At 30.4% G+C, this 12,279-nt stretch overlaps 1 protein-coding gene across 2 annotated transcripts; it reads left to right on the plus strand.

The window, feature by feature from the left end:
• The first annotated feature begins 2,502 nt into the window (after positions 1 to 2,502).
• Positions 2,503 to 7,481, plus strand: LOC123913861 (zinc finger CCCH domain-containing protein 53-like). Of its 2 annotated transcripts, none has more exons than XM_045964754.1 (10): positions 2,503 to 2,854; positions 3,163 to 4,333; positions 4,532 to 4,711; positions 4,962 to 5,141; positions 5,233 to 5,321; positions 5,510 to 5,758; positions 5,862 to 6,039; positions 6,264 to 6,467; positions 6,603 to 6,688; positions 6,919 to 7,481. In XM_045964754.1, exons 2-9 carry the CDS (start codon positions 3,354 to 3,356, stop codon positions 6,664 to 6,666), a joined length of 2,124 nt encoding a protein of 707 aa, XP_045820710.1. In that variant the 5' UTR covers positions 2,503 to 2,854; positions 3,163 to 3,353; the 3' UTR covers positions 6,667 to 6,688; positions 6,919 to 7,481. The 2 variants fall into 2 exon arrangements, with proteins under 2 accessions (XP_045820710.1, XP_045820709.1); XM_045964753.1 differs by having other exon boundaries at positions 2,508 to 2,854; positions 4,962 to 5,147.
• The last annotated feature ends 4,798 nt before the right edge of the window (positions 7,482 to 12,279 follow it).

Below are 12,279 nucleotides of genomic sequence, written 5' to 3' on the forward strand. Positions count from 1 at the left end.
CTTATAACTTATTTCTCAAACGTTATTTCAAGTAGTTTATGAGTTTATAAATTATAGCTTATTATTTTTTCTTTCAATTTTACCGCTACCATCTTACTTGGAAAAAAATATATATTAACTAAACATATATTATTTTTTTATGTCATTTCATACTTATAAATTATTTCAACTAATTAATATTATCGATCACTACAAATTCAATCAACTAGCTTATTTGTTAAAAACTAACTTATAAGCTATTCATTATAAACTCATTCGCTATAAGCTAATTTATCATTTATCTGCTCTTATTTACGAAACACTGTAAAACCTTAAAGTAGTTAATAAAATGCATCAAGTTTGTTCGATTAAAAAAACAATTTTTCAATTTTTAATTTTAGTTTATTTGCCTAGTTTCCCAAAAATACTAATTATCATTAAAAAAAAAAACTAAAAATGTAAGACTGTGTCAGAGGCAATTGAACGTGCACTATTTGAAACACAGATCTGGATCCATTTCAAACTAATTCCCCTAATACAAAGGCACAAACACAAATAAACACTAGCACTTGTTGTTTGCTGCTCCTAAAATAAAACCACACATCACGTTTTTTTTCCCCCACCGTTTCAAAACACACACAAAAAAAAACTTTAAAATATATATATATATATATATATATATATATATATATATATATATATATATATATATATATATATATATATATATATATATTTTTTTACCACCATTTTAATCGCATTCGGAGTCAGTTCTGACATCAAATAGAACCAATTCATTTTCGATCGCAGTTGTGGGGATTAAACCGTGATCATTTCTATCAAGTTTAGCGTCAATCACCACTAAACAAACTAACGATTAGTAAAAAAAAAAACACTTTTAACTTGTTTCCTTAAAAGACTAATTAAAGGATAAAAAAAGAAATAAAAAAATTATGTATTAAAAACCCTAAAGTTTAGATTATTAATGTATTAAAAATTTCTAAATTTAAAGTTTTAACAAATCTCCAATTTCCAAAATACTGTACTATTTAACATTTGCCAAAAAAACCTCAAAGGAAAGTCCTATTCTTTCAAAGTGGATTTCCTGCAACAACTACATGATATAATAATCAATATGAACCGTCTAATTTTAAATCAGCGATAACAATTATTCTACAATATAAAATCAAATTTATAATCTAAATTGTCTTATGTAAAATTAATAGCTGAAATTCAAAACAACTTGAAACTGTCTATAATCTCTGTGACACAAAATTCACATCCTATTTTTTCCTATATCTTTTATATTATAAGCTTGTATACACAAGCAAACTCTAAACCCTAATTTGTTTTCCCTGTTTTCCCTCCATTTTATCTTGCGATTTTTATTAAAAAATAATACAATTTTGTCTTGACTAGGATTCGAACCCGCAACCCTTCAATGCAAGGCAATATTTCCAACCATTATGGCAAGTATACCAATTATGATTAAAATTATGTGCAATAATTGATAAGCACCATCAATTTTAAAAGTATATCATATCAAAATTATTGTTATTCATCACGAAATATTTTTAAGTCTTTCCTGATCAATGATTTTTTTTCTACCGGATCATAAATTTAGAGAATAATTATCATGTGAGATTTGGAAAGTTATTATCACGTGTAATTTGGAAAGTTATTATCAAACTCAATTCTACTAAATCAATTTTTTTTGTAATACAACCAAACACAACCATAGTCATATCACTAATCACATTCATTATTTTGTTTTTAATATTGCAGATTTAATATTAACCGATGATTAATTGATATAATATGCACTAGCAGACCAATTGTGATTTAAATTATGTCCACAAAGTGTTAAGCTCCATCAACTTTCATAGAAAAGATTTCATACGACAATTAAGCACCATCAATTTTCATTGCACAATTTAAACAATTAAAAACCGATAATCTCTTATATTATAAACTTGCTAACATAAGCTAACCCTAAACCAAATTTTTCCCCCTCATTTTCTCTTTCTTTTTATTGCAGTTTATTTTAAAAATATACAGATTTGTCATCGAACCTGCACCTCTTACTTACAATAAAACCTTTCAACCGCTAAAACACGTGCTTCAATTATGAAAGAATTTAGGAATACTAATATGTTAACCCTGTTTTCAATAAATTTGAACGGCGGAATTAATCACAATTTTTATTTATTTATGGATGTCTACTTAAGTTTATGTTCTTGATTACGTCTTTAATTTTTTTTTTAACCTTTAATTATCATCAATTTTTTAACCTTTAGTTATCAGAAATTTTTTTTAATAAGTAAACAAAACGATGGGGTTCAAAAATTATTTAAAAAATATATAAAATATAAAATAAGCACATAAACAAATATAGAATAATTAGTCCATGAAATTCCCTATACTACTCTTATTGAAAATGCTCTTAGAATTTTTGTATTTTATTTTTTATTGTTACATATTACACCTAATTAGACTCATGCACCGCATGGGTCAAAGTTCTAGTAGATAATGAAAGTCTCATTGTTTGTGTTTTGTGTGTAGTAGTTAGTGAGAGAACAAAAAAAATTAGGGTTAGAGAGAGAAATTGAGAGAGAGAGAGAGAGAAAGTCTTTTGAAAAAGACAAACTTTCAACTTCACTACTACACACACATACACTCTCTCTCTTTGTTCACAACACAAACCATAACAAGTGAGAGTAGTGATGTTTCTGCTGCAACTAGTTGCATATATCTAACTGTGGTTATGGTTTGTGTACTAGTAACTCAAAAAGTTTGACCCTTTATTGTGTTTGTGTTGAAAACAGTTTCAGAACTCAGAAGATAGTAACCAAGAGAAAGATTTATGCTTTCATGGGTAAGTCTGTGATTTCTGCACACAACTGGATTTCAATTTTTTTATGGAAAAAAAGGTTTTTTTTAATCATTACAAAACTCTATAAAAATTTGATTTTTATTGTTACTTCTTTCTCTCTCCATTATTTTTCTACTTTTGAACTTATTTCAAAAAAACCAATTTTTTTGTATGTTTTTTTGTTTTCCTTTTTCTTCATTAGTATTTTTTTCAATTTTTTTGATTTACCACACGAGAATACTCTTTTTAAGCACTTTACTTTTTAAGTTTTCTTTCTTCTTTAACTTGCTTTTCTGCTTAATCTTTTGCAGGAACATGAGAAAGAAACACACAAACTCATCTTTTGGTTGGTAGGTAGGGCTTTTGTGTGTAGTTAAGAAGAAAAAAAAAGCAAACTTTTTTCTTGAGAAAGATAGTCACAAATCAAAATAGAGAGAGATACACTTAAAAAAATTGATTTTTTTTCATTTGGGTCTAGTTAATTTTTTCTTTTGTAACAAAGATGGATGGTTATGAAGCTACTAGGATTGTTTTTCAAAGGATCCAATCCATGGACCCTGAAAATGCTTCTAAAATAATGGGTTTACTTCTTCTTCAAGACCATGGTGAAAAAGAAATGATTAGATTAGCTTTTGGTCCAGAATCACTTCTTCATTCAGTGATTTTCAAAGCTAGAAATGAGTTAGGATTAAGTTTGAATTCACCTTCAACACCTCAATCACAATCTTCACCTTTTCATTCAAGTAATCCAGTTCCTATTTCAAGACAAAATTCAAACTCTTCAAGACTTATAAATAGTGGCATGACTCTTCCTTCACCTCTTAGTATTCCAAATCCATCTTCAAATTCAGCTTCTTGGGCTGATGATTCTCCTTCCATGAATTCCATGAATAATAGTTCTTCACCTTTTTATGGTAATGGAGGAGTTTCTGCTGATTCAATTGATGAGTTTCAACTTCAAGAACAACTTTCTTTTCTTAATGATGGAAACTCTTCACCTTCACTTGTTTCAAAGAATTCTGATTTGTTTTACTCTCAATCAGAGTTATGTTCTAGTCCTAATAGTGGAAGTATTGGTAATGGTGTTGACCCTTCATTTTTTCCATCTTATGGTTATGGAGGTTCACTTCATAGAAGAAGTTGTTCTGTGAATGATGCTGCATGTTTAGTTTCTGAGGATCCTAATTCTGGTTTAGGTTGGAAACCATGTCTTTACTATGCTAGAGGTTATTGCAAGAATGGTACTAGTTGTAGGTTCCTTCATGGTGGATTTGGTGATGGTGGTGAAGGTGTTGGTTCAATGGTTGGTTCTCCTAATAAGATTGAGATGTTGGATCAGTGTCATGAACAGCTTCTTAGATCTAAATCTCTTCAACAACAAAGATTAGCTGCAGCTTCTCAACTTATGGCTACTTCATCTTTTCCTTACTCTCCTAAGAGCATGAGTTTGCTTCTTCAACACCAACAAAGTGATGCTCAAAGGTATATAAACTTAAACTATAAATTATTGAGTTTCAAATTTAGTTTTTGTTTGGAATAACGGTGAGTTTGACAAAATCACAGTGACTCGTCGAAGTGTAGCTTTATGGTAGCACACTGTGATTAAGCTAAACTTAGTGTGAATCCAAACATGCATACAATTTGTTGAATAATGAATACTAATCATGAATGATATTGCAGAGCTGCAGCTGCAGCACTTATGATGAATGAGGATTTTCACAAATTTGGCAGGTCAAGGTTGGAAAGAAATGATTTTCCTTTGAGCAATATTGGAATGATGAATCCAGCTTCTAGGCAGATATACTTGACTTTTCCAGCTGACAGTACTTTTAGAGAGGAAGATGTGTCAAACTATTTCAGGTTCTTTTTTTTTTAACTATCTTTTATATTTATAATGAATTGACTAATAAGTGCGTGTTTAGTTTGACGGTGAAGTTGGTTAAATCACTGACACTGTGATTTTGTTGAAGCTTCAAAGCGTAGCTTTTGCTAGAATCACGGTGGCTCGCTGTAATTCGGCCAAACTCACTGTCAATTAAAACATGCATGGTTTGATGACTAGTATAGTTCTAGGATGTTAACTTGTTTTGCATTATTACTTTTGTTGCAGCATTTATGGACCTGTTCAAGATGTGAGGATTCCATATCAGCAAAAAAGGATGTTCGGATTTGTTACCTTTGTTTATCCGGAGACGGTGAAACTCATTTTAGCTAAAGGAAACCCTCATTTTGTTTGTGATGCTAGAGTGCTTGTTAAGCCTTATAAGGAGAAAGGCAAAGTCCCAGACAAGTACAGGCACCTCCTTTTCCTAGTCTTTTACACTATCAAAATGGTTCATGTATGCTTTGAAACTATGCTGAAATTTTCTTCACATTTGCAGAAAGCAGCAGCAAATGGATAGGGGAGACTTTTCTCCTTGTGGTACACCTACTGGACTTGATGGCCGAGATCCATTTGATCTTCAAGTCGGTAAGTTAATAACTATGAAGCATCGACACAAACACAATATGACACTGACACTTAATAATAATGAAAATGTGTCAGGCACCTGACACATTTTCAATCAAACACCGAACACACCATTAATCTGAAGTGTTTGTGTTCTAGTTATGTTAGCACCTATTCTTTAACATGCGTGATTTCCTCAAATTTCTTAGGGGGGAGAATGTACTACAACACTCAAGACATTCTTTTGAGGAGGAAGTTAGAGGAACAAGCTGAATTGCAACAAGCTCTTGAGCTTCAAAGTAGAAGACTTATGAGTCTTCAACTTCTTGACATCAAAAAGCAACACCAACGCGCCCTTTCGACCGGAAGTCCAATTCCTTCGCCAACTCATTCTCCCAACATGTTCAATCATAACTTTCCTCTTTCTTCATTTCACAGCAGCTCAGAAAGCCAAGAGGGTATACAATATTACTCTCTTCCGTTTTAAGTACACTTGAATTCAACTCGGTGTTTTATGACGTTTCGATTAAACTTATTGTTTCATTTTATGTTTGATATCAGATAATGGCTCAGGCTCAGGTTCAGGTTCCGGTTCTGCTAGCTCAGCATCAATTCCTATTGATCAACAAGTAAACATTTCTGTTGGCAAAGAAGTAGCAGTCAATGGAGGAGAGAATGGAAATAGTGAAGCAAGTGGCAAACAAAGCTCAAATCATGAAGATAGTGATTTACAAGAAAGGTATAAAACTTTTTTTCTTTCTCATTTAGAATAATAACCAAAGAGGATACAATAATAGCATGTAGTTGCACCTTTATTTTTTTTTGCATCAAATTCCTCTTTTAGTCCATGCTAAAAGTCTTATGCATTTATTCCTCATTTCCAATACTAAACTTTAAAAACTGACATTGATTGTTTTATAAAGGTTATGTATTTAAATTTGTTATATGAATGAATAAATGCAGCTTGGAGCATAATCTCCCTGATAGCCCTTTTGCTTCCCCTACTAAAGCTATTGGTGACTACATGGCTGCATTTAACAATGGATCTAACGAGGCCATTGATTCAGATGTATCTACCAATTCCAAATTTAGTACTAACACACTTCTTCCTCCGGCATCTCCTCTCGATATGGGATCTTTCAAATCCTATAACTGCCAAATTCCAAGGTAGTTTAAAACAATTGAATCATGACTCGAAAATCTTGTTAGTTCGATGTCTGATTCGGTTTTTAAAACATTGATTGATTTAGATCAGTACTCAAATTTTTTTGACTAATTGATTATATTGTTTTCAACTTATAGATTCTCTTCTGGCCATGGAACCATTGGAATGCTCGCCGGTACCGGTGGACCTATCGGCATTTAGTATCTAATTTTCTCTGGTCCAGGTAAGTTATACTTCATATCTCTATAATGCATTTTTGGATTGACGATGAGTTTGCCGGAATCAAGTGTGGTTTGCCATCGTGATTTTAGCGAAAACCACAATTGAGTTTTAACTAAATCACGATGTCACCATAATTCTGTCAAACTCATCGCGACTTCAAACATGCACCATGCAACTTGTCTATAACTTTTGCATTAAGAAAATCTTTTTTTTGCTGTTGAAAATTTACAGGTAGAGAAACATGACAAAACAATCCTGGACATGAAAACAAAAAAAATCTTGTAGAGAATCACCACCACAACAACAATGAAGCCATCAGCATCAATCATGAATACTATACTAATTACTTCCATACAAAATGCATACTTCAAAAGCAGTTTCAGTAAAGGAAGTGGGACATGCATTCCCTTTCTTTTCTTCTTATAATATATCATCATAATTATTATTATCACTGTACTATTTTCACTTCTCATTTTCACTGTAGTAGTAATCTGAATGAACCACAGAAGCTTAAAAACAAAAACAATAGCAAAAGAATCAAGAGAGTGAATTTCTAGTATTAGTAGTAATAGTAGTAGTAACAAAATCTTTTTTTTTTTTTTTACCTATGTTGGAATATGTATTATTATTAGTCTTTTTAGTTTTATATTAGAAGGGTAAAATTGTAAAAGTCTTTGAATAGCTGAAGCTGATCATAGAGAAAGCATTCAGAGGAAGAAGATTTATTGTATAATGTATAACTACTACAAGGCTGATTCAAAGTATATGATATAAGTAACTTTAGATTGAAATTATAATTAATCTTTTTTATTAGTCTTGGCTATGTTGAATTTGAAAAAGGAGATTTTTAGTACTTTTTTTAGTTAATGTATGTAGTGATGTCTTGTACTCTATAATTAGTTGTAACACATACACAGTTATCAACCCCTAGGCCACCACCAAGACACAAAAGTGAAAGATTTTTAGAAAAGTAAAAGTAGAAAGCAAAAGTGATTATGACTATTTGGTCTCATTGCCTGGATCCCCCACCCCCACTTTTGTTTTTTTCCCATTTCTTTCTCTCTCTCTTCTCTTGTGCCTTTTCTATTCTTTTAGAAATTAATTTTCCTTTATTAGTGGCATGTTTGGATTTGCAAAAGTTATATTTTAAAGTTTTAACAAAATTACAAGGCCATTTGTGATTTTGGTAAACTTACTATAAGTTCAATCATACACTTGCTAAATTTTGAGAATACATAGAGAATAATTGAACTTACACTATTACATTTGATGTCACACTCTTCCAAAAAAAATCATGATAATACTTGATTTTTTTTTGGATTTGATAATAACACTTGAATTATGTTGATACTCTTGTACAATTTTCTATCCAAATTGTGGCTAAACTAAATTTAGCAAGGTCATTATCAATCTAAACATTAATGTTGTATGTGAAAAATAATGACACTACAATCTAAACATGCACTATTAATGTTAACAAAAAAAAAAACTTAAAATTTATATTATGAAATTGAAAAGAATAAAAAACATGGAGATGATTTATTTTTTAATTTATTATATATTTGACATCAATATGAAAGGGGAATTTGTCATTATTCATCTTGCAATAATTTTAAACTTTTGAATATTTAAAATTGGTGGGAGGTGGGGTTATGTCTTTTATTTCATGCCATTATTGGAGAGGGAAAACATTTAGGAGAGAGATAGAGAGAGAGAGAGTGGGGCCCACTACAATGCACACACACCTTCACTTCACATGGGCTATGCTGACACTGCAAGTGGGCCTTATATATTATATTCATTTAAATCATGCCAGGTTGTATGTAGGGCCCACCCACCAAAACCCACCCATGTGAGTGATGCCCACTTTCACTTTCCCTCTCTGCAACATATGAATGAAATATTAAGGGTAATCTTAACCGGTGTCTCGGAGTACTAGTTAATAAATTAAAAATAATTTTATATTAAAATTAATTTTTAGAAATTTTTGAAAATATAAATACATAAATTTTAAAATATTTTTATTGTATTTATTTTCTTAATTAATATTTAAAATAGTAGTTAGCATTTGTTTTCTATATATAAACTCTTTTTCCCTAGCCTTTACTTTCTCTATCTTACAGGAAAGGACATGCAAAAATCTATATAAAAGTAGATTAGATGCCCACACGTATGACAAATGTTCACAGTTACTCGAATATTTTGGGGTTTGTGACTTTGCCCTTGTCAATGTGTAGTACATTAACATTGTGTCACATAAATTACTTTAAAATGTCATAGCCTCGTGAGTTACCATGGTGTTACTTTTATATTACTTAACCCTTATCCAAGCTATTTTTAACTACTATTCCATACGTCTCTAATTATAAACACTTTTTCAAAAAAAAAAAACTCTAAATATAAGTTTTTTTTCGATTTCTAAACATATTTATTATTACTTTTTTAAACATAACTTTATTTTGCATTAAAATACGTAAAGTTAACTACAAATCAAGGTTATCAAAATCGGACAGGACCGACCGGTCAGACCGTGAACCGGTCATAAAAACGGTTTGATTTTGAGAAAAAAACGGATAGGAAACCGACTGGCAAAAAAACGCGTGAATCGGGATCGAACCGGGACTAACCGGCGAATCGGCCGGGGCGGTTCAAGCGATTTTGCAGTTTTTTTTTTTAAAAAAAAACAGGGCAAGACGACGTTGTTTTAACTTTTTTTAAAAAAAAAATCTGAAACAAAACAACGACGTCGTAGGAATAGGACATATTTTTGTTTTTCATCTGTTTTTCATTTGGTTTAATTATAAATTTTATTTTGACTTGTGATATTTTATCTTTTTAATGTGTGAAATTATGAAATATTGAGCAATTATTCATATATTTTTATTTATATATTAATTAAAATCTATATTTAATTAAAAACGGTTCGACCCCGATTGAACCCGATCCGACCAATTGAACCTTGAACTGGTGAGTTTGCTGGTTTGATGACCGGTCCGGTTCTGACAACCTTGCTACAAATACATTTTTTCACAATTGACAATATAATAATTGTAATACTAAAAAAAATACACTTTATTACACTACCAATTTTTCTTGATAAGCGTGAAAAATTACAAATGAGATTTATATTAAGAGACGAAGGGAGTACCTAGGTTTATAGTAAAATATTTGAATATATCATCAAATTAGTTATTGATTTTTTATAACATTTGAATTATGAGAATATGAATGTTGTAAAATATTGGACAGGGGTTCATTGTAGTAAAAAATATACCGATTACAATGCAGTTGGTCACCTCTAGATCTTAAGATCAAGATCTGATAGTCTTGATCAAACGGTCTAAATTTAATGATTGCATGCAATCAACTGCACAAAATTTATTTCCAAAAATTTGGTCGTTTAGATTAATCTATCGAATTAGTTATTATATTTAATTATTTGCTATTAATTTGATTATTGTCTCTTGATCATTTAACATGGTATCTTTTAAGGGCCATTTCTATCCTAAAAGAGTGAGGTGCACCACTTGTCAATGTCTCGATAACGAAAATAAACTTTATAAAATTTATTGTTGGGTTGAAACTTTATATCATATAGATCATTCATATAAATTTTTAGAAAAATTAAACATAATTTGATGTGTTATTGAGACCGACCAAAATTAACGGTATTCAGTAAAAATTCATAAACCGTTAATCTTGATGAGTCTCAATAACATATCAAATTATGTTCATTTTTTTCTAAAAATTTATATGAATGATCTATATGATATAAACTTTCAATTCAACGGTAAATTTTATAAAATTTGTTTTCGTTATCAAGATATTAACGAGTGGTGCACCATGCACCACTTGTCTCATTATTTCATTTTAGCCAAAGCCTCTTTTAAGATATTCTTTTTTAGATGACTTATTTAAGAGTCTCTTAGAAAATTAAAAATGAATTTAATGGTTTTTCCTCTAAAATTAGTAGTATTAACCTTGAAAGCTTTGTTTCCAAAGAAAAACCTTGAAAGCTGAAATTGTTTGGAATCTATCAAGAGAAAGGTTGATAAGAAATTGGCTCCTCGTGGATAAACACGAGACATTGTGTTGATTGGTTTGGAAATTTGATTTCCTATGCTTGGGAATTAGTGAGTCAAACAATTTAGACCAAGATCGTTTGATAACAACGTTTCTAAAATTAAGAAAATGTTAACATGTGTATAGCATATGTTAGGAAATAAAAAGGTAGAAATAATTTTGTTGCATTTAACTATTTGAGAATTATTTTTTTTTATATTATTTATTAAAGGGGAGGGATCAAATTACATCGTTGTAACATTTGAGTAATGTTACACCGCTCAATAACGCTTCAACAAATACAAATTTTACAAAATCCACCGTTGAATTGAAAATTTATATCATATAGATCATCCATGTTAAATTTTATAAAATCTAAAATTGTTTGATATGTTATTGAGATTGATCAAGCTTAACGGTATTCAATAAAAACATATAAAGCGTTCTATGCATCTTAATATGTTACAAATTAAGAAACACCATAACCAACTCAAGTAGTTCATAAGTTTATGACGAATTGATCTGAAAAATTCGAGTTTGTTTTTGGTAAGAACGATTCTTAGCCAAACTTTATTTACTTCGATCGAACTCTAAATTACGGCAATTCATTCTCTTGAGAACGAGAAGATTAATAAAAATAAATAAATTAAGAGACACTGTTTGATTTTAATTCAATGGTTACAATTTGAGTGATTGTGTGGAATTGGATTCTTAATGAAGACAATTGTGCCATTTGTTTTTGACACGTTGGTTTGAGGTGTAAATTGAAATTCATACTACTAATATATATATTCTTGTATACAATGTTTCTAAAGTGGTGGTGACTAGTGAATGAGTATATATGACCCCTTGTGGGAGACCCTATTTGGAATTTTGGAAGTTCATGATCGAGCTAGATTTGTGGATCAAAGAGATAATAACCTTGATATTATGTTTGATGAAGACAATTTTGTTTTCTCTTGTCACTTGTAAAGTTTTTGCCCTTTTTTACATGGCATGTGTTCTTGAGGTAGAATACTATGTACTTGATTTACTTGTGGTCCAAATTATCCTCTAGTTCAATATAATTATCATATCTCCACCGTTGGGGAGTCTAGGGTGGGAGACCATGATAGGTCTCTCACCAATGAGTCATGTGTTTTGTGGACCGGATTGAATGTGTACGTGATATTATGGTGTACTGTCAGTATTATATTATTTTCTATTTTTAAAAAAAAGTTTCCAATTTTTTCAGAAAAAAGTTTTCGATCTTTTTTGGGGAAAAAATTTTCGATTTTTTTTTCGGAAAAAAGTTTTCGATCTTTTTGGGGAAAAAATTTTCGATTTTTTTTCGGAAAAAAGTTCCCGATTTTCGGGGGGAAATTTTCGATTTTAGATAAAAACAATTCCAGAGGTTTTGTCTGAACAAAAAAGTTTCCGTTCTTTTTTCGGGAAAAAAGTTCCGATATTTTATTCGGAAAAAAAGTTTAGGATATTTTCCGGAAAAAAAGTTTTCGATATTTTTCTGGAAAAGTTCTAATATTTTATTCG

The sequence above is a fragment of the Trifolium pratense genome, linkage group LG3 (assembly GCF_020283565.1).
Source record: "Trifolium pratense cultivar HEN17-A07 linkage group LG3, ARS_RC_1.1, whole genome shotgun sequence".
Taxonomy (NCBI): domain Eukaryota; kingdom Viridiplantae; phylum Streptophyta; class Magnoliopsida; order Fabales; family Fabaceae; genus Trifolium; species Trifolium pratense.